The sequence below is a fragment of the Epinephelus fuscoguttatus genome, linkage group LG10 (assembly GCF_011397635.1).
Source record: "Epinephelus fuscoguttatus linkage group LG10, E.fuscoguttatus.final_Chr_v1".
Lineage (NCBI taxonomy): Eukaryota > Metazoa > Chordata > Actinopteri > Perciformes > Serranidae > Epinephelus > Epinephelus fuscoguttatus.
In genome coordinates, this window is record NC_064761.1 from 37104257 (window position 1) to 37128114 (window position 23858).

General features: G+C 41.2%; 2 protein-coding genes across 3 annotated transcripts in view; both read left to right on the forward strand.

The window, feature by feature from the left end:
- ryk (receptor like tyrosine kinase) overlaps positions 1-13788 on the forward strand; it is a 63138-nt gene extending 49350 nt beyond the window's left edge. For both annotated transcript variants that reach the window (XM_049587024.1, XM_049587025.1), the window contains 5 exons: positions 1782-1914; positions 4944-5053; positions 5197-5356; positions 8813-8949; positions 12704-13788. In XM_049587024.1, coding sequence (XP_049442981.1) covers positions 1782-1914; positions 4944-5053; positions 5197-5356; positions 8813-8949; positions 12704-12815 — 652 coding nt within the window. In that variant the 3' untranslated portion in view covers positions 12816-13788. The remainder of the gene's footprint in view (positions 1-1781; positions 1915-4943; positions 5054-5196; positions 5357-8812; positions 8950-12703) is intronic.
- Positions 13789-22513: 8725 nt separating this feature from the next.
- Positions 22514-23858, forward strand: part of slco2a1 (solute carrier organic anion transporter family, member 2A1) — a 28077-nt gene continuing 26732 nt past the window's right edge. The window contains exon 1 of the mRNA XM_049587026.1: positions 22514-22860. Within this exon, the coding sequence (XP_049442983.1) occupies positions 22795-22860 (66 nt within the window). The 5' untranslated portion in view covers positions 22514-22794. The remainder of the gene's footprint in view (positions 22861-23858) is intronic.

Here is a 23858-nt window from a genome sequence, read left to right on the forward strand (position 1 = left end):
GGTTAGCGTATGATTGGATAGAGCTACGCATTTTAAAGTCACCCACAATTGCTGCATGGAGCTGTAAGCAGTGCTGTACAGAATAGTATCGTGGCGTAAGTGGTAGTAAGCAACACAAAGCATTGTGGGATTTTAGGATGCAGAAGCTGCATTACAGACAAACTATCCGTAGACGACCGTGAGATCCAGCTTGGTAACACGGTGAAATGGTGAACGTTTGCTGCATAACCGTTCTCACGACCAGTGTGGGAAACGGATCGCTGATGGAGCACGAGTAGCTTTCCAGCTCGCAGAAGACACTGTGCACACTCCACTTAACCACTGGAGCTGAGCATCACCAATGGGTTGGAGGTTCATTAAGGCAATGATAGTGCATAAGACATAAATAACATTGACTGGTTTAGAAAAAAATCAAAATAGCCTCCACATTTACAGCTAAACTTAATCGCCATGAGGGAAACTAGTCCCAAACAGTGTCCAAAGACCAGCAACAACAACACCACTGCAACAGCTGCTTTAGCTGGAAAGCACAGTAAGTAACCAATTTAATCACAATGTGACCCAAGTGAAAGACAAACTGTAATGACTAATTGTGATGCAGTGTTGGCCATGGGAAAAAAATGTTTGTAAATCTGCAGGTCATACACCCATTTGTGAACTTAAGGTAGGCCTTGAGAGATTTATAATTTTGGAACTGCTCGAATGTGTTGGCACTCAAACCACAAATGAGGTCGGGAAACACGTCCGGAAATGTGACATTCAGTAGCTTGTTAAAATTGCCTGACCGCTGGCTACTACTCCCCAGAATAAAATGCGCTGTGACATCATCGCCTATTCTCTGTTGGCCGTAGAACCTTATTCGTGTTGACTGACAGTTGAAGTTCACAGAATCCTAACCAATAATCATCAATTTAAAAAAAACTGTGAATTTTTCTTCTCAGGTGCATTCATGAACGCATGTGCATGTGTAAGGTCCTCTTTGACCCCTGTGAAACAGCGCTTCCCTGAAAGCCACAGTGTAATTCAAATATTGTGAATTTACTATGCATCTGAATATATCAAACACTGAATGACAGCATTGTTTGCATTAAATTATGTCTGAGTGATCTAAATGCTATTGCTTCATTTAGTGTATAGATTTCAAAAGGAGCAGAAAAAAATGTCTTGGTGACAGACAAAAAAATATACTTGCCTACCACAATGGCAGGCAGTGAAAAAAGTTAACTTAAGACACTGCCTCCAACTCTCTGAAGAAGCTAATAATTTCATTGCAACAGCGCATGGCAGTAAGAGCTGATCTTAGATGTTAGAGGTTATTTGCTTGGCAGCACAGTAACAGTGCGTTTTTAACTTTTGCAGATGCTTTGAGAATTACACCGTTTCTTTTTGTCTTATTTGCGCAGGTTTAGCGGCCACAAAAGCTGCCCTGTCCCTTCGTGAATTTGCCCAAGTACACTGAATTTTGCTTAAAATTAAAATAGAATTTGTATAGCTATTGCACCAACTTTATCTGGAGGTTTGGTACTTTCACTTTCTTTACATGACAAAAAATTGTCGTCATTTTTGCCCGCTCCTTCCTCTTTCTTCTTTTTGTGGTCAGCAAAATAATACTTTGACACTTCCTCTTCCACAATTTGGCAATAATTTGGAAGCTGACCGGTAACACGTACTTCGATCTTCCAGTAATCCCTTTGACGTGCAGCTACACATTTATTCACAGTATGCTCTTGTCTGTTACACGCTGTTCCCGTTCTTCAGATTGTCTTTCTCTCCACCTGCAGAAATCTGCTGCCTATAAGTCACGTATGTACAGAGGACGGAGAGAAGCCCATGGTGCTGCTGCCTTTCATGGCTTGGGGCAATCTCAAGCTGTTTCTGCGCCAATGCAAGCTAGCTGAGGCTAACAACCCACAGGTGAGGCTTCAAGTCAGCATACATTTGGTGGATAAAAGAAACACGAATCACTTATTTAACCATTAAGATTAATACCTTAATGTAAGCCTTGTATGGCATCGCATTGAGACATTTATTAAACTATTAAAATTAATCCCCCTGCTTGGAAGAAAAGTCAGATGTTATCCAAGAGTGGAGCCTGAGAGAAGGTTTTGTGTGTTTGCAGCAATCAACACGTACCAGTAACTACTGTTTACACTGTTATTAGAAGGACTGTTGATATAGTCATGAAGCCGGTGCTCAAGGCAGAGATTTTTATTCGCTATGTAAAGACAATCAGGCTTTTGTACAGGTTAACCCCAGGGAGTCTTTGATGTGCTTGGCAAAGCCACAGCACAGATCCAACCGATCAATCAGCTGCAAAATACAGATGCAGCAAACACCTCGCAATCACAAGACGAAGCATGCCATCCATTTGCATTAATCAAAACCGCTTTGTAAAGTTTCAGGTAACACATCAGCACCTTAGTTCTCAGCAATCTCATTATGTACTCTTGGCAGTTGTCAGAGACAAAGACATAGTCATTAAGTTGTGCTGTTGCAATAAACATCGAGCTATAAATCAGAAATGCATCAGCACAGGTGAGATTAAGCTCCAAGGAGGCACAATAATATAGTGTGGCATTCATTCTGAAAGTGAACATCTGGTTTGGAAGATAAAAAGAAAAAAAACAAAAACAAAACAAAACACTGTTGACCTTTTCCACAGTTGTCATTTTTCCACTGACAACCCAACTGTTAACTTAACCTGACTGAACTGTCTGGTACCAGCTCCACACATCTCAGTTTAACTTGGAATTGTTGCCTTAAAATGTTCTTATCTCTGTTCACTGGTTGCCAGGACTTTGCTTTCCTGTGTTGTGAGATTAATTAATTTAGGTTGTATCAAGCTGTCCACTGCCTGATGATTGAACAGCTGAAAAACTTCCACTGTGTGTGTGTGTGTGTGTGTGTGTGTGTGTGTGTGTGTGTGTGTGTGTGTGTGTGTGTGTGTGCGCGCGCGCGCGCGCAGCCGACTGAATTAGATCGGATACAGAAATACAACATGCAACACTCAAAAATGTGTTTTTCTTCAGTTTATGTCCCCACAAAGTCCGACCTTGACTAGACTGACTTGTATCTTTGCTCTGGAGAGGTGTTGCATTCCTGTACTGGGGGGGAGATGTCTTTGCACCTCCCTAAAATCTACGGCTGCCCCTAATAGTCGACCAAAAGTTAGTCAAACAGAAAGGTTATTAGTTGGCAATTAGTTGCTTAGTCGCAGAAAAAACAAACTCTGTTAGGAGCTGCGCCTTGTCAAAATAATTTAAAACCTGTATGACTGGACCATGTGGGAATTTAATTTGAAAGGACAGACACAGGAAGTGGCCACGCTCAGCAGTCAGACAGGAGTCAGGTTCATTTCCAGGGCTGGTACCTGCAGTTATTCCACAGGCTAGTTAATAACATGTCGGGCAGGAAATCCAAAGTGTGGGATCATTTTGAGAAAGTGAAGGACGAACCCAAGGTGATATGTAAACTCATCTTCATTGATCGACTACAAACATGACGTATCATCTGAAACATGGAAGTAGCTACATGTCCATTAGCCCACAGCGTCATTAACAGGCGGCTCGCTCAGTGTGTGACGTGCACTTGTAGATAAAATATAGGCCTATATTAATGAAGGTTCATTAGTACGGTTTGTATTTCTCTGTAATGTAGCACAGTGTTAACAATGTTACTGATACTATTCTTTCTCACACCTTCAACTCAAACCACCAAAATATATCATTTAATAATTACATTAATATCGTAAACATGCGGGCAACTAGTCGACTAACGGCCTTAAATGACTGAATTTTCTTAAGGGAAAACTGTGTTAAACAAAATATTAATCAGTATTTTTACATACTTTAAAAAACCAATATACGCATCAATATGTGGTACTGTTACTCCAGGAGCTCTCCTACAAGGCAAGGTAGTCTTTTAAGCTTTACAGGATGTTTATACACTTGGTCCCAGACACACCTGCTGGCAGATCTATTGTCTACAAGCCCTCCTGTAGCTCCGAGCTCAAAACAAATAACTTTCTGAGACTCTTGCTCAAACCTTTGAGTAAGGGACTTTCTGGGATTCAGATTGTTTTCCATCTGTTGCATACAACAATATTAAAACGACATTATGTAAGAACTGTTACATTTGTGATTCGGCGCCTCACAGTTTCAGAGCGGTACACCGCTGTCGTAAAGACAAATTGTGCCTGCAGGGTTGCAGGTTGCAAACTGTTTATACTGTCCTGATGTAAACTGTAAACTGTAGTGATCTGTCTCACAGATGCCAACTACAGCGTGCAGACGTGCTCATAATGACAGTGCTAACATGCTGATGATAAGCAGGTGTATTGTTCACAAGTTCACGGTCTTCATTCAGCGTTTTAGCAAAAAGAAAATTAGCCATTTAGCATGCTAGCATATGCTAATTGGCACGAAAGAAAATTTAAAGGATCATCAAAGTTATTACAGCTCATCCCGTGACTGACAAGGATTCTCATGAACCACATTTTCTAGCACTCCATCCAACAGTTAATCAGATATTTCACTCAAAACCACAAATGTCAGCTTATCATGCCAGCCGAGGAAAAGTCTTTCTGGTTCAGTGGATATTTGCACCAAGCCGTAGCAATCCATCAAACAGTTGTCGTGATATTTCACTAAAAGCCAAAAGTGTTGACCTGCTGACGGTGACAGAGGACCGACATTGCCTTCCCTAGAGCCATGCCTGTGGCTCAAAACACGAAACAGTTAGTCGCTCCCATATTTGACCCAGAGCTGACTGTGTTCCCATTCAAAGGAAGTAAGAACAATTTGACACAGAAGACCAATTTCACCACAGTAAAGTCACGTCAGCTCCGATGTGGTCTCCTGTCCTCGCCCCCTCCCATTTTTTGTGTTTTTCCTGTCTCTGCTTCTCAACTGCACGTTATGTCGCTCTCCCTCATTTCCTTTCAGGCCGTCTCTCAGCAAGACTTGGTTTACATGGCCATCCAGATTGCATGTGGAATGAGCTACCTGGCTCGCAGGGAGGTCATACACAAAGACCTCGCTGCCAGGAACTGCGTGTAAGTGTCCCTGACCCGGCTCAGAGCTGCCGTCACCTGTCTTCAGTTCTTCCCTGTAGCTTTCAGGTGATTTAGTCTGGAATTTAATTACTAAAAAGTAAAGATGCCAACATTTCTCTCGTGTCTCTCCCCTCCTCTGACAGCATTGACGACAACATGCAGGTGAAGATAACAGACAATGCCCTTGCCCGAGACCTATTTCCGATGGATTACCACTGTCTGGGGGATAATGAGAACAGGCCAGTCCGCTGGATGGCCCTGGAAAGCTTGCTAAACAACGACTTCTCCAGTGCGAGTGACGTGGTAAGAATTACAGTATGCTGCAAAACACAGTTCGCTTCTCATAGATTTAAGGGTAAATTTGGTATTTTTCAACCTGGGCCTTGTTTTCCATGTTTTTGTGTCCAAGGGATGAATGGCAACAACTTTTGAAACTGAAGTTACCGTGTAAAAGTACCAACTCGAGCCATTTATGCACTGTAGGGTTGCGGTTTTGTGGTGTTTCTGATTACTCTTTTATCAAAATGTCTGTCTCTGTAGGGATCCTTTCCATTGTTGTCACTTATAAAACAATCTGAGCCTGTCAGTGGTAAAAACAAACCCTTTTATTGGATGAGCATTGAAGTTGTGAACATGCCACGTGTGGTTACATCACAGCCTGTTTTGCAGCTGTCAACTACAGCATTTTTGTATTGCAATGCTTTGTCCATTAGTCACTTAGACACAAGTCATGGAAAAATAGGGGCCAGGATGACAAATATTAGACTTACCCTTTAACCGTTAAAACATTTCCTGCCTCTTAAGGGTTTTCAGTAACTACAAAATGTTCATGGTGCAAGACAGAGAGGGTGATGCAGGAAATAGCACCGATTGTATCCAAGCCATTCTTAAAGACGCTTGGTCAAGGTGTCAAAAGGAAAGGAGGTGCAGTGTTGAGGTGCTCCGGCTCTTCCCTTTTTCCTGTCTCAGGATAGCAATGCGGGCGCGGCGGAGACAGTCGGGAAGCTCAACGATCCTTAGAGACACCGCTCAGACACCAGACAGACATGCCCCCACCCCTCCGCATTCCTCTTATGGTCACAGCGCTTCATAGTAATCACCATCTCTGCCCTGCACTTACAGTTAACAGAAGCCTGGCATTATCAACTAACTGAGCTTCAGGGGAAGTCCAGACAGAGCTGCGTAGCATCATAAGAACATCAAACACGCCAGTGTTACGCGTGTGAATACGCCATACCCCTATGTCACTGGTTATGCATGTTTGATACTGAGCTGGACTGGATGAGAAAGTGACTGTGGGCACGTTCAGGCCTTGTTGGGAATGTCTGCCTGGGCACTGATGTGGGTAGATTACTGTATATCATGTTTTTCCTCTGAAGCCCTCTCACCACTGTGCCCTCTGTCCTCAATCACTCCCTACACTTCCTTTAAAGGCTCTGTGTCACCCCATCACAGGTTATGACATATTAACTACGCATGAACAGTATACAAAACTCACAGCTCACTTCATAGGCACGTCATGCTTTGGTGCAAGTTTAAACGATACTTCTTTTCATGTATTAACAGACAGTATCTCCTGACTGAGGTAACATTTCTCCACCGGCAACTTCAGTAAACTATTTTTATTTTAAATATAAGGGACATTTCAAACACCTCTGTGTTAAGGCAAATTCATGCTGTAGCCAACACAAGTGCAGTGCAGTGAAGCGCAGTTAAGTTTGATTAATTTGACACATAAAATACACATAAAACATGGCTCAATAGTGACATCATTAACATTAACGTAACTGCTTGTCCTGATACAGGTTCCGGGTAAACTGGAGCCTATCCCAGCCGACATTGGGTGACAGGCATGGAACACCCTGGACAGGTCTCCAGTCTATCACAGGGCTGACACATAGAGACAGACAACCATTCTTGCTCCCATTCACACCTACAGACAATTTAGAGTCACCAGTTAACCTGCATGTCTTTGGACTGTGGGAGGAAGCCGGAGCAACCGCAGACTCTACACAGAAGGGCCCTGAGTGGCCAGTGGATTCAAACCCAGAGTCGTCTTGCTGTGAAGCAACAGTGCTTCACCACCACACCATCGTGCTGCCAACAACATAAACAAAAGTACAAAATCCAGCTCCATTATAACTCACAAGGTTCACAGACAAAAAATGTGTCTTATACTCGACATATTTTCCCCACATATACAACATGCTAACATTAGCTGTCACAGTAAATAAAAGCATCTTTTCCATTGAGGGAAATGGTTCTCAGTTAACAAAAGTTAACAGGAGGTCATCATTACAGTGATGTGTAGTTACATTTTTCGGGAGGTGTATGCCAGACTACAGCCTAGGGTACACTTCTACGCAGTCTACACCAATGCCAATTCAGTGCAGTGCATTCCCAAAAGACAACAGGTCGCAACAGGCTATAAAGCTAAAAAGCAGTGCTTATGATATGAAATAAAACTAATTTGAATAATAAAAAATAAAACCTGTGCATTGGGAGGAATGTTACACTTAGTTTAACCTTGGCTTGGCTTTCAACATTCAAAGCACCCAAACGTGCATCATCCCAGTCATCGGCACATCTGGGTGCTGTCAAATGTGCATTAGCATGTATGGTGTTTTTTTCATACACAGACCCATAGCAACGTCAAGCAATGACAACACACCGTCATCATCTTATACACAACTCACTCTCTGTGTTGCTGGGAACCCTGCAGGAGGGTCTCCTGGCATTTCATTTGCGCTTGCCTTAGTGTGACTGGCTCATGCCTAATTCATACTTCTGCGGTGCCTATGCAATCTGTGCAGGCACCTCTCACACAGATACATAGTAGGTAATTTCACACATGCATGTTGGGACCAGCACTGTCCAGAAATCCTCCCTCCCAGCTTTGATATCCAGTCAAACTTATGCAGCGTCTCATGTATTTGGCGTGAAGTTCCATTTTTCAGGAGTCTCTCTGCGAGCCCCACAGACCGTCTCTGCAGCTCTGCGGAAGCTTTGTGTCTGTTTCTCTACGGAAGTACAAATTAGGCACTTCACACCACAGCTTGTTGTGCTAACCTCAGCGTATGTTACTAAGAGCCCATGGCTAAAGGTTTTTGGGTGGAGCTTGTGCTTGTGAGCTTTGGTTCCATGTTATGTGCATCACTCTCTGCATGCGGCTGTGTGCATCCAGCTGTGACGGGTCACGCAGACACAATGAAACGCTGCTCTTTTCAAGGATAATCTGTCATTTTCTGTTCATAAGTCACTGTCAGGTTCACAGGAGCTGCCCAGTTATTTTAGATAAGAATTAGCCTTACTCCCAAAATTCCAAATACCAAGTGTGACCTTAGATACGAGGTAATAACACGATTATGGAAATGCTTCTTTTCCTCCTGGGAGGTCAGCGTGAAGGGTCAACACAACAACACATGCAGGGCGGGTCCTTGCTGACACGGGTCCTTGAACTCTCAGTCTCCCTAAACACAACGGCCACCCAACTGTTTACCCTCAGTCTCTTAACAGAAACTTTCAGCAGTGATTTATATTCCATATAAATTTTTCAACATAATTTCCTCGCATTGTTCCTGCGAAGCATTTTTTGCGACTGTTCCCCACGGGCTTTTCCGCACCCTGAATAGGAATGGTGGTCGTGTTGATCCTGTTTGATGATAACACATTAAAGACAACAGCTTGTGTTGATCGTGTTTAAATAAATGCTCAGTGCAGGACTCAGTGTTAATCCTGTGTCGTTTTTTTTCTCCACAGTGGGCCTTTGGAGTGACGCTGTGGGAACTGATGACTTTGGGTCAGACGCCATACGTCGACATCGACCCTTTTGAGATGTCGGCCTACCTGAAGGATGGGTACAGAATAGCACAACCAATCAACTGTCCAGATGAACTGTACGTTGGATTACAGAGCACACACACACACACACAAATATACAAACACTATTTTTTCTTTTCCCTAATAACGTGCTTAAAGATGCTGAAAAAACAGAATCCATTTACCTGTCCCTTCAAGGTGTTACTGGGACATACAGCTGCATATCGCCAGCCTGAAGGTGAAAAGAAAGAGCCATATATAATGAGAATAATTTATGGACTTCACTTTGAACCATGTGTTAGTTTACATTTATGAATAAATACTAAAAATGTCGGCGTCAGAATGATACACAGCATCTTTATGGATTTTGACACGACCACCCAAAGCCTGAGCTTGAGCTTGCATCACAAACTAATCCACCCAGGTGGTCCACCACTGCAGCCCTGCTGTGAGCCAGGAAAAAGCCTGTTATTATCCAGCAGTGTAAGGTGACAGCCTCATTGCAAACTCGATACGGAGGAAATGGCATGTAAACAATAACGCCGTGGTGTGAGAATGACGCCTGTGGGCACTGGCTGCTCCTTCTCCTCGACAGTTGCAGGATGTTGATAAAGCTTAACATTTACCATCACTGGTCGCTGCTGCTGAACATTTCAGTTTGACCCAGCTCCCGTTTTACACACACAATGTGTCGGCACACTTCATCTGGTCTACACACTGAGATGGTGCGTTTATATTGGGGCATGTCAGAACCAGTCAGCTGTCTGCGCCCGTCCGCCATTGAAGGCCAAGTGTTAATTATTTTAATGGACAAGAACATGAGGTACAGTAGTAACTTGTAGTAGGCTGCAGATGAAGACGGATTGTTCCTCAGCACATTCAATAAATAACCAGGCATGTGATGAGCAAGGGACAAAAAAAGCAGAAAAATATACAGACCCTCCACCATCCATTTACAGCACAGAAGGAAGCATGCATCCGACCACTGAGCTAGCTAAAGGCCCAAACACACCAAACTGACTTCAGAGACCCAGCGGCGATGAAGGCCCCCTGCTGTGTCGCTTCATGTCTCCTGTTTCTCAGCCAAAAGTTGCACATGAACACACTGCAAAGACTGCAGCCGACAGCGAACCAGCATGTACGTTCTGCACCTGCCTGAGGAGAAATGACACTCCACACCAGCAGATCACAGCAGTCTGTAATCGTCATTCAAAAAGGGAATCGGAAAGACCATCTTGATGCTAGTTAGCCAGTTAGCACATGAACAACACAACCTGATGCTGAAAGAACAAAGCATAGTTACCGCGCGTCAGTGAACAGTTACACAAACCATCCGGAAAGGTTTCTGCCAAAGAGCTCAGTGGCTGAAGAAAAATAATCTTACCTCATGAAACAACTTTGTTTTGGTCTCAATTCCAATTTGCTTCTCGTGCCCTGAGCTGAACTGCCAATCAGATTTCATTCACCAATGGACTCAGCCACTGACAATGTTGATTCCACATGCTGAAGGGGCAACAGTGTGGGGCACACCGCACCAACTAGGGCAACAGGCGTTCATCGATGGCCCAACATTGATCGACAGCTGACTGTCAGCTTGGAGTGCCAGGGTCTTAAAGTTAACAGCTCAGCCAAGAGACACCATTGCAGTTAGATCTTGCGCTGTCAGGAGCACGAGCCTCTCGTCCGCACGTATTTCACACTTGCTTCTGCGCAGTGATACAGTTTGTGGGTGTAGTTCGGTAGACAGAAAATAGTTCCTACATGAAACTGATCACAACAAGGTCTGTGGATTATCTTGAGTAACCAGGTCATGATTTCTGGAAAGAGACATTGCTGTTGAGTTTGTCAAATGAATTTTTTCAGCCTGAACAATCTGGATTCTCAGGTGCAGTCCTCACTTCGCTTTTCCAGCAGTATAAAGCCCTCTGTCACAAACTTACATCCACTGTCTGACAGCCTTTATGTCATTATTTAAAATAGTTTCATTTATCATATATACTTTTTGCCCACTTGTTAGTAAGTGTAGTATAGTAAAAGAAAATGTTCTGTTGCTTCGACCAAAAAAAATCTTGTGCTGGAAAACCCCCTGATAGTGTTATCTACAAGGTCCTCGGGGAATAATCACCTGAAATCTATAAAATAACTGAACACGGTTTCCGTCTGAATACAATGGTGGTGAGGTGATGGCTTCCTTTTCCAAAATATTAGAGGTTGCAAAATAAAACATTTAAGGTCATGCTTCGGTGTTAAGAAATGATTTTATCTCCCTCGTTTATATCAGTGCTGTACAGGCAGCTCCTGTTTCAGGACAATACAACATGTACTGTAGGTAAGTGTGTGTGCCACTTAATTACAACGCCCTGAGTTTGACGCAGCCCTGTCTCCGTGAGAAAATTTTTGCGGTGTACGTTTCTACAAAACACAGATTCGTTGGATATGTATGTTTCATATGTATCATATGAGCTGACTTTGTCATGTGAAGGTGGAGGGGATGGTGGATAGCGTGAGACTAAGGCAAGACGCCTGCCCAAATGCAGACCACTCTTTGAGACCAACAAACAACAAAACTGGTTGTATCTTAGCAACCCGCCATGTTTTTCCAGCCACCAAATGTGGATGCTTTGTGGCGACCTGTTGCTGTTTTCCCACCTGGAATAGAACCATGAAAAACAGTTGCTTTTTACCGAGACATTGCTGCTTTTCCTTTGGGAATTGTGCCCCAAAACCGGGTATTTAAAGCCAAAACATGATCTTTTCCAAAACATGACCAAATGTTTTTTATGCCTAAACCTAACCAAGCGTTGACTTTAAAAGTTTCAAACCATCTGCCACATAATAACATGTAACTCTAAAGTATCTGTGGTGTGCAGAAATGCACAAAGTCAACATTTTCTTCTGGCGACAGGGTAGTGTGATGCCAGCTCTAGATTTCTGTTTCATGTCGCCTGTCTTCTGTCTTGAATGGAGGACGAAAAATGACCTCAGGCCCAATTGCCAGACAACCACTCCATCACCTCCTTATCCTAGCTCTGGTTGAGGGGTGAGAGGCTGTCAGCAAGTTGTTTGTTGGGCACAGGGAAACAAAGATCTGTGTGGGTACATGAGACCCTCATAAATAGGGTGGGTCATGGGGAGTACCACCAGTTGGTCCAGGAGCTTCTCCTCCATGATGGCTGTTTCCAGGCATATTTTAGGATGGCTCTAGGTAAGCTCTAGGTATCCAACAACCGCTACCACCAGTTTCTCCTCCATTGTTCGAAGGCCCGCCTCTCAAATCATATGATTGGACAATGGGGGGAAAAACTGGAGATGACTTGAGCTTTTCTGCTCTGAGTTGAAGTCTTTGCAGCTCAAGGAGTTCAGAGCACTCTGGGAAAAATGTCAGGCGCCTCGAGAACAGAAATGCAAGGCGCGTCGCAACACAAAAACCATAGGCGCCAAAAAGCTGCCTCCAGCTGCTAAAACGCTTTCTGTGTGATCAGGGCCTTAAGTATCAATCAATCAATAAATGTTGAAATAAACAGATAAATGCATAAACAAATAAATCAATAAAGAAACAGTGGTAAGTTAACAGGAAATAAGTAAATCTTAAATTTACTTCTACATTTTTGCACAACTACATTTACTTGTGTATTTTTGTGTCTGTCTGTTAATGAGATTAAAGGTCCAACCTCTGCATTCATTTATTTCTCAATACTTATGTCAGTTTTTCATCCTCCTAAATCTCCCCCTGCATCCTGTCTCAAACAAAAACACCCAACATGATGTGAAATGTCTCGTGGTCAGACCTTTGATCCGACCCTCATTGTTTTCCTTCCCTGTGTGTTGCAGGTTTGCAGTGATGGCTTGCTGCTGGGCCCTGGACCCAGAGGAGAGGCCCAAGTTTCAGCAGCTCGTTCAGTGTCTCACAGAGTTCCACGCAGCGTTGGGTGCTTACGTGTGAAAACAAGCTGCTGCTTTCCTCCCTGAGAACAGCAACACTGAAGGCTGGTGGACACTTCATAAGGAATACATGTCTGAAATGTGCCTTGTCAGATGACAGCAGTCTAAAGCCTGATGATTTTATTTTGTACAGTCCTTTTGGAGTTTTTATATAGTTGAATTATCTTTTTACAGCATAGCAAAGTAAAAGGAGTCTTCGTTGAATATTTTTTTTCGTACGCTTTGAAGGTGTCTAGAAACGTGGTGCTCTTCGCTTGCATTCCCGGACGTTTATGTGCCATTGGACAAATTTTTTAAAGCGCAATTTAAGCCTCTGACAAAGGGGTTTTAAAGACAGTATTTTCTACAGTTTTTATCTTAGTGAAACAGTGTAAAGTGTAGATGTGGATGAGAGTACCTCTACAGCAGAATGATTTAGGTACCAGAGTAGTTTAAGGGCTTCATTTGTATATGTAACCACACTCTCCAACACGGTACGAGAGGCCTCAAGGAAAACTTCGGTACACTGTTTCCTCTGGACGACACTACAAACGACTTTTCTTCGTGGATCAAACGTATGGACGCCACAGCTTGTACAAAATCAGCATCGCAAAGCTACATATATGACTTGATTTTTAAGAATCCAGAGTGAATAATGGACACTGTTTGAACGCCACCAGCTTCTCCCTCTTTTGTACATTTAATTTCCACTATCACAACCTCCGAACAGAGTTATCACCATGTCTCTATTTTATAAGCTTGATTGTTCTGCGTCAGAACACGGCCCGTCACAGGATTTTTTTTGACTGATTTTTGTGAGTAACTAGAACATTAATAATCACTGTGAACACAAAACTGCCTACCAGCTTTGGTCTAATCTTATTCTCACACCTTTAACATCTTTGTGATGTGTCTTTATGCTCACTGCATGTTGAATTAAGGTTTTAAACTGCTTCCCAAATTTCATATCCACAAATTAAATGGGATCTTTTAAATATAGAATGTCGACTTCATTTCTTTTCACATCAGAAGGAGCACTTAAAACAACAGCGCTTCCCATTGTTTTAGGGAGAACACCTGATACCACAGTCATGTTTGTTTTGTAGCACAAAAGCCGCAGTTGAAGCCGAGTGTTTTGGTACAACAATGTTTTTCTGTTTAGCCTGCAAAGCTTAAAACCACAATGATGCCTTTGCTGTTCAGCCATGCCAGCCGTCCAATTGTTGATGGAAAAAGAAAAACCAAATGAGTAAAGTTTCAGCTCTTAATACTCAGGTATCTGTGTCACCAAATAAGCGTCCATGTGTGTGTAATGTAAGAACATTGTTATGGATTCTTAATTCTCTTATTTTCTATTTGAGTCGCTTTTGTTTTGCCTCTTTAGCTTTAGGCTGATGTCACATGGACCCTGCACTTCTTCCTGATGTTGTAATGGAAAGTTATTTAAAATCTAATTTGTGCAGAATCCCTTAAGTCCCCAGCTTTACAAGTCCTCGTCCCTACACCCAATCCACCTTAAATACTTATGAATATTGACAAAAATAGCTTTTTTTTTGGTTTGCATTAAAGGGAGAGGTTTTTTAAATGGGGTTGTATGAGGTACTTAACCATACTACGTGCAGCTTGAGAAAATCAAATTACTGGCTTAGTCCAACTGAAACAGGACTTTTAAATGCATGTAAACAGCTTAGTCTGACTGAAACTGGACTATCCGTAGCTTGCCTAACACACCTAGACAATTCGATTGAAAATTGAACTGTTGCTGCATGTATCCACTTAGTCCAACTGGAGTCAGACTCAGGGTTCTGCGCATGCACCACTTTTTCATTCGCGGACTTTCACCAGGAAGAAGAAGGAGATGACGTAGCAGCAGTGCAGTAACTCTCGGTAAAACAAACAAACACCATGGCAACCGAGAAGCAGAAGACGCACTTCTGGACGGACAAGGAAACTACATTCATGCTCCGACAGCTAAACACTTTGAAGTTTATGGATGTAGGAAGACGCGAAACACGGATTTATTTAGAAAAGTTTCTGAACAAGAACCGGAAATAGTTCAATACGCACTATATTGAAAAGGACACAGCGCCGCCTATCGAGGTGGAGTCAGACGTACTTTGTCAGAAATTCGATTTTCTCTTCTGCATGTATACTCAGACAAGACGAGAAGTCCGACTTAAATGACGAGCTGAGCTATGAGCTTAGTAAACGTACTGAGTGTATTACCCACAGTAGATGGCAGCCAGCACACCCCCAGTTTGGAGGAGCAGACAGAAGTGCTGCCACAGAAGCTAAGCAATGTACTGCTTTGGATGAGGACAGCAGCGAAAAAGATGTAGCCACCTATAAAAATCAGTATCAGCTTATGTACATGCTTTTTTTTTTTTTTTTTTGGTAAAGTTTTACTGCCTTGCCCTCAGACAACCCTTTCCAACAGGAAACTAAAGCCGTCACATTTCTCACCACACTCCTTCGTAATTTTGCTTGCAGAACACAGGATGCTGGTCTACCACTGCCTCCATCATTTGCTTGTGTTATTGTGGGACTCAGGAGTTGTAAAGGCATAGTTCAGATTTTTTGAAGTGAGGTTTATGGGTTACATATCCATGCCAGCAGTTTGGAGAAACAGACTTGAGTCCAACATGGAAGCTAAGCTAAGGTACTTAAGCCACCCAAAAAAAAAGTCCCACCTAAAAATATCAATATCACTTCAATCAGGAGAGACACAATCTGAGAGAAAAGAATATTTATCTACATGTGCACATTAGTATGACAAATGTGTAAAGTCTTTGGCGATTAGACCCCATCGTGACATCTTCTATTCTAGGAGGGTAGTGAATACCCTTTAAAACACCAAAGTCACACAACAACAGCAACTAAGTCAGTAGTCGAGGCAGAGGTACACCAGCAGCTCCTGTGATCAGCGAGGTAAAATTTCTGTTTTTGTCAATGGAGTCTGGCACTGAAGAGAGCATGGATGGGAAACTGAAGCCACAGCTTCCCTGTCGGTACAGGCCGTCTGACAAAAAGGTAAAAGGGTGGTTGCTGCCGCCCCCGACCACACATTGTTTAGCTTCCCTGTCAGACTCCTGTCCTGCTTCTTTAAACTGGGGGTGCACTTACTGACATCCTGCATACACCGACTATGGATCGGTACCAAATGCAACCCCATTTCCAAAAAATGAACTGTCCCTTCAAAGGGTTCAGGTACAGTGATGTCACTCAGTATTACAAAACTAACCGACTGAAGGAGCGGTCGACCAGCAGCTTCCGTGTTCTGTGAGGTAAAATCACATAGAGCACAGATAACGGCTTCACTGTCTGTTGGGAAGAGCCGTCTGACGGCGAGGTAAAGAGATAAAAATATTCTAAATATAGCATACATTTAAACTGATATTGATCTTTTTGTTTTGTTGCTGACACCCCGTCCGTCGCAGTTATTAATGCTGATGCAACATTAATTTAGATATTTAACTACATAATGTTTTGGGTTGTTTCACCGACAAAGATTTCTGCATTTCTGCGTCTCAGTTTTAAATTTCTTGGTGTTTGTGTTTGTGTTGCAATGTTCTTCTTATTTCTTGGGATAACCAGCTAAATGTCAGTGATGTGACGTCACGTTGAGGTATTTCCGCACAGCAACGTTCAAAGACGACATCCTTTCAAAACACCAGTTGTTGTGTTTCCGTTCATCACAGTCAAAGAGTCATTTCTGCACAGTTGTCCTACGATTTCTTCACCAGCAGCAGTCACAATAGACAATAATGCAACGCAACCACAAGACGTTGAGTAAGTGGATGTTCTCGTTATCAGACTGTTGTGTCACAATCTTGTGGGCGCTACTGAGTTAGTTTGCAAAGTAAAATCCAGAACATCCTCAGGTCTGAGAGGGTTTCTGGGTTTGATTCAGTAAACGTATTCAGAGAGTTCTGTAAACCTCTCTGAAGGCCCCTGTTCATACTTGTAGCCTCATATAAAAAACACAAGATGGATTTCCTGGATGGATTCAGCCAAGTGTGACTCACCTTTGGATCTGCCTTCATTATTGTCGCTCAGTTTCCTCGAGATTTAAGCACATTTCCATCTGGCGTTTCCATTATTTTGTCCACTTGTGTGTAGATAGAGTTGTAATACATTTATTATTGTGATATAACTCATACTCATAAGGATACGGACAAAAGTATAAATAAAAAAATAAATATGTAAATAAACAAAGAATGAATAAACAAATATGAAAATGGATAAATACAAAAATTAAATAAATACGTGAATTATAAAGAAAATAAAGAAAGAAAAAAAAGCTGAAATAAATTTGGAAATGAATACAAAATGCTGAAATAATTAAACAATGGAATAAATGCTGAAAGAATAGAATAAGAATAAGAAAAGAATAAATAAATGCTAAAATGAATACCTTTTAAGTAAATAATAAATGCTGACATAAATTTAGAAATAAATGAATAAAGGAATAAAAATGGGGATATAAATGAATGAAATAAAAAAATAAATGCTTAAATTAAGGAATGAAAAAATGCTGAAATAACTGGAAATTAATAAATAAATAAAGGAATAAATAAATGCTGAAATAAATACAATTTAAATAAATAAAATAATAAATGCCGAAATAAATTCAGAAATAAATGAATAAAGGAATAAAAAATGCGGCTATAAATAAACAATGGAATAAATAAATGCTGAAATAAACACAGAAAAGAAAGAATACATGCTAAAATAAGTATGATTTAAATAAATAAAATAATAAATGCTGAAATAAATTCAGAAATAAATGAATAAAGGAGTAAATAAATGCTGAAATAAAGGACTAAATAAATGTGAATATAAATAAATAAAATAATACATAAATGCTGAAGTAAATATGGAGATAAATAAATAAATGCATAAATAAGTGTGGAAATAAATAAATGCATAAAGAAATTAAAGCAGAGGTTGGGACATTGCTACTTCATTAACATACAAACAAAAATGTAGAAATACATTTAAATTATGTCTTGTCTACTTATCAAATGTATTTATGCATTTATTTATTTTTATACTTATTTCAACAATTATTCATTTTTTATTTGTTTATTTCAACATTTATTATTTCCATATTTGTTTTTTATATATGTATTTAATTCTGTATTGTTTAATACATTTATTTATTGTTCAGTCTTTTTTTTTTTTTTTTTGTCCTTGATAAAAGGGACACAGTTCTCACCTTTGATTTGTTGATTCATAATATCGCCGTACTTTACTTGAACACACCTGTTAATCTAAATATTGTTCTACCAAAGATCAACTCTCATATCTGTGTTGCCTAGGAACACATTAAGTTGACCATCGACCTGGTCATAAACTATATTGACAGGCTTTTAATTCGTGGGTGGCACTTTATGTGAAACCAGTATCAACATTGTATCATAGTTAGTTGTGCAATACATCACAACAGATGCACAGTGTATCATAAGAGCTGTTACTGTTTATCAGGACATCTCATATGTGCAGTCAGTCAGCTCAAGCGTCACATTCACAACAACTTGGGTTCAGTTTTCCTGGAAGTTAAATGTTTTCTGTACATCATGGTGTTTTCACTATGACTCAAGTACAGTACATATGTAAATGATATTATTCAGACATACTGCAGACTGCGTCACACACTTAGTGGAAACAGACGTCTTGTTTAAGGAACTGAGAGGAAACAGTGGTTCAATCCAGACCACACAAATTACAGAAGTGTAGAGCTTTTTAGGTCCTTTGTAAAACATGAGAGGCACAAAATCTTTGTAATTGTAAAAAGCATCCCAGTTATTGATATCAATAATCCAAACTTTACTTGTAGCAGACCTGATAATAAGCAACTGTGGCTTTTGACTTCTTGTAGAATTAGGATATCGTACTTTTGTCTCTAACATAAAGCTTGCCGCACAGAAATAAATACAGTTATAGTTTAATATCAGACTTAGGGCTCATTCACACCAGTATAGTCCGGGGGACTCGGTTTAATTGGGCGAGGAATGCTGAAAAATTTCACGCTTTCATTTGGTTCGGTTCACTTTCACACTGCACTCTTTGAAGCGGACCAAACGCCTGGACAACGTCACGCAGTTACAACAGCTGCTTGTTTGGGGGCGGTATTGCCCGAAAAGACCACTGACCAGGAAGGAAAAAAGCATGAAGAAGAAGAAAACCCTGCTCATCGATTGGCCAGGACTGAAAACAGATTCCATCCCCCTCAGTCGAGGATCTTAAGATACTGCTATCACAGTTTTTTTTTTTACCTTGCTGCGATACTGATCCGTCGACCGATTTAAATCCACGTGCCGCAATCCTCTCGCTAAACCATTTAAAAACTGCTTCTCCCTGTTCGTGCTGTTGGCTTTGTTTTTTTTCTACCCAAAATGCACTGCACTCTACTTCACTTCCTCTTTTTGGTTCGCTGGATAGTCCGTTTGCATTTCCCACTGTAATCAAACCGCACCAGGGTTCACTTGCAAGTGAACCGAGACCCCCAGTTGTCAAGTGGACCAGGGTTCGCTCGTTTGGTCTGTACCAGAGTTCAAATGAGCATTCACACCACTCCAAACGATCCGAACTATCCGTGGAAGCAGACCAGGGTTTGTTTAAAGCGGACCAGATAGCGCCAGTGTGCATGCGTCCTTAAAGTGCACATCACAGACAAGCGTAGGCATAACGTTATTCAAATACATGCAACACTTCCATCCTTAGTTGTGTGCCAGTATCTTCTCTGCCGTCCTTTCTTAGTTGTCCCTTGTACTGACGCACCCGAGATAAACTGTTTTGTTGCCCTAAGCAGGCGCAGTTTCGCAGGAGCCCTAAGACAATGAAAGGATGAAAGACATTTTAATCATGTCCTGTATTTAACTGGAACCCTGTAGTGTCTGTTTGGTGGGAGCAGTTCATATTCTGAATGCATGTCAAATTATCGTCCCCTGAAAAGTCTCATTAAAAGCCCGCCATGAAGGTTTTTCTCCCCCATGATTGCTCATTCCCCCAAATTCCCAGAAAAAATAAAGAGTAAACAACCTTGGTGTCCTCAACGGCAGCTACAGCCCTGATTGCAGTGCACAGTAGAAACAAAAAGTACCATTGTAAATAAAAAAAAAAGTAATGATGGCTGAATTCCATTTTGTTGTTTCAGTTTCAGGGTCCTGGTATTGTGTTTGCTGACTCACTGTTATACTGTCATGGTTTATTAGGAAACATGCTAATTTGTGTACCAATTACTCACCCTGGTTCATGTTGAATTTGTGAAGACATAGGGGCAGACATAATGCAACAAAACTATATCAAAGCATCTTTGTAAAACCTCTCCCACAACCCGTGCAGTATAATCAAAGTCTCTTTTATGCAGTCGTATGCTCAGTACTTCACAAACAGACAGCTCTTTCTGGCAGGAAACTGAACAGGAAGTTAAACTTATCTATGCTCTCTTCAAAGCCAGACTCCATTGACAAAAACAGTAATTTTACCTCATTAAACACGGGAGCTGCTGGTCCACTGCTGCCTCTATCGGTTAGTTTGTTTATGTTATTATGTGACTTTGGTGTTTTAAAGGGTTAGTTTGGATTCATCAAAGTCACACAATAACACAAACAAACCAACCAATCAAGGCAGCAGTGGACCTGCAGCTCCCGTGTACTGTGAGGTAAAATCACTGCATTTTGAAAGAGACTGTACGCCGTCGCTACACACTTAGCCTACACACGTGGCCTACGCCGTTGTGAACATTTATACTTGTACAGTGATGTGTCTGTGTCACTCTGCAGTTACACCTCCAAAACACAGCAGGGTTTCTGTGAGGTGCTGTAAAGTTTAGTTGATTCATAACACACATTTAACACACATTAAACATGGCTTAATAGAGACAACTTCAAACACAAGTACACAAATCAGCTTCACTATAACTCGCAGCATTCACAGACAAACACTTGTCTTTATCTGGACACATTTTCCCCACAAATACAACATGCTAACATTATTAGCACAAGCCTATGGCATTTCACATTGTATAAATTAGCCTAGCGACTAGCATGTTTTTTTTCTACTCATATGAAGCCAGGGACAACAGCAACATTTAACAAAGGTAACGTTACAAAATCCGGCTCCATTACGACTCACAAGGTTCACTGACAAAACAACTATCTTATACTAGACAAGTTTTCCAAACAAATACAACATGCTAACGTTATTAGCACAAGCCTATGGCATTTTACATTGTATAAATTAGCCGGGCGACAAGCAGAGATTTCCTTTACTCATATGAAGCCAGGATAAATCACGCACAAGACTTAAAATGCTATTTATTGTTGTCACAATTTATTGTTTCTTATCTGTGAAATTATAATAAATAAAAGCTTCATTTCCACTGAGGGAAATGGTTTCAGATTACAAGAATAGTCACAAGGTCTGCGCTGCCGCCACGTGTAGTTACATTTCTGTAAATTGTGCACATCAGGCTACAGCGTAGGTTACGGCCTCGGCTCTATGCCGACGCAGAAGTACAAATCCCACAGAAGGGACAGCTCCTTGACAGAGACAGCAAACTAGCTGGACGACATGGCAAAACGTAAGTATGATGCTACATGTCCTCCTGAGACCCAAACAATTGCTTGATATGCATTTTTAATTTTTCCTAGATTTTTGGGATCAGAAGGACCCAATAAGTAGAAAAAACTAAACATTGGCAACGATAATTAAGTCCCAAATTCCTCAAACGAGACAATGGTGAAGTCCCAGTGTCCTCAAATGGGACAACAATAAAGTCCTTATGTCCTCAAACAAGTACTTCCTAATTAACTGTAGCCATGTTTCCATCAGCCTGTTTAGATGCGCATCTAGAAGTATCGCATCGGAAAATTATGATGGAAACGCCAAAATTCAAATTAAAATCCCCTAAAAAATAGATAAATAAAACAGTTATGTTCGAATTAAGTCTGACGTAGCGCACCTCTCTCCATGGTGATATCCACACTCCGGGTTGGGAAGGCGGTAATGCATTTACAAGCTGGTTGCCAACTGCCAGAAAATGTAGAAGAAGAAGAATGCGAAACTTGTTTCATTTCCGGTTCTGCGGAAAACTCGCGCGACATTTGTACATTTAATGGAAACACACTGGATTCGTATTTCTTTTAAGGCGCATTTCCCAATGATTCGAATCACTTTTGGATGGAAGCATAGCTAGTGTCTTAGCTTGTTACTGTTGCTGAAATTGGTCAAATTTGTTGCCATACCAAACAACAAACATTATTAATCATAAATAAGGTCTATGTTAAGTAGACCAAAGTATAAAATGTAGTAAACCTAAAATGTGAGGACACTGGGTCTTAGGAAGACATTTAAAACTGTGTGGACCTTGAAGTAACGGCTGCGGGGAAATCTGGACCAGTTGGGAACCATTTGGTTGAAAGGTTGTGTAAAGATTTCGCCTGCTGACCTGGAATCTGTTAACACATGGTTAAACATAGTTGAATAATAGCCTTCAGTAGCCACACTGACACTGATGAGTTCATTCATTAGTGTCTCTGTGTGGGCCCCCCACTCATTAGCTCCAGGCTCACACTGAGAGCTGCATACCACAAAGTAATGAAGCATTAAGTGTGTTTGAGCTGCAGGAGAACAAAGCTCGGCTCCACTGAAGTGAGGAAAACACCAAATATTAAATATGAACCTGGATATTTCCTGGAAAGAAACTATTAAATTGTTTTCACGATTAACGCCTGAGGTCACGCTCTCACAGGTGAGTGTTGCACAGGCTCGCGCGTGACTCAGCCAATCAACGCGGGACTGTCTGTTCCCAATTCACAACTTTCAAAACATTTGCGCGTGGAGCTGTGGGCTGAGTCCAATTACATCACCGACGGTCATAAAACAGCAGTGCAGCTCACCGGGGGGAGAAAACAAAGACAGCCGCTGACACACGCTGCTTATACCACCGGAGCTGAGCTGAGCTGAGCGCGAGCTGGACGACACGAGCTCAACTCATGGACATACTCACATACAAAGAAATAGGAATGAAGCGACCGAGGACGATGTGCTGCAGCATTAAGGTAAGGCATCAGTGCTGCTACACACACAGTGGCAGGCTGCACAACCTACTGTCAAGCGCCTTGTTTTAACCTGTTCATTGTTTAGATAAGAATCTGAGCTGGGTTTATTTTTAGGAGGTTGCATAACGTTATAAAGGTGATACCACTTAAGTAACACAATGTGATTTCATAGTGAGTTTTCTGTCTGAAAACCTGAGCAGTGTGTCCTCAGAGTAAACAGAGCTTCACCTTAGATAAACAGCTTCACTGTCATTGTGTCGAGCTGTTGTTCCTCTTATCCCAAAAACATTCAGTTTATTTAAGTCATCAGTGGTGCAAAAACTGGAGTTACCTTTGACTTATATGAGAAGAATGAGTTTTTTTTAAAGTGTAACAGCCATTTAATAATCATTATTATTGACGAGAAACTGTCTGATCTTTGTAAGTACCCTGACATGTAAAAGTCCTGCATTCAAAAACTTACTTAAGTTAAAGTACATAAATACTGTGGTCCAGATATACTCAAAGTACCTAAAGTATTCATTAGGGAGTGTTCTGCACTAATCAGAGGAGTGGGATGGCTTGGGTTTGACTTTTTTTGACCCTCCTCGAAGCTACAAATATTTTTTGTTGAGCCTTTCTGACTGACTGGGGGAAAATGCCTCCACCATTAATTAGTGAGATGTTTTTACTTTTTTTTGGTTAGATTTTTAAAACTTACTCTTTGATGTTTGAAAGTCAAAGGTTAATATAGGAGGACAAAATCCTGGAGCTGGAAAAAAGCATGTCGTTCATGCTGGTTCGTCGGTGCAAACAATTTATTTTTGGCGCAGAATAAAGAGATTTTTATGAAACGCCACTATTTTAAGCTCAGATTTTTTTTTGTTTTTCTTTGACAGGAGCCTTTATTTCACACAATGCGTCCAAGGACCATGAGGAATTTGAAAATCCAACAATTATTTCTGTTTCTACAGTTTCTAGCTGTGTTTAACTGTGTAATTTTGGCAATTTTCTTTTAA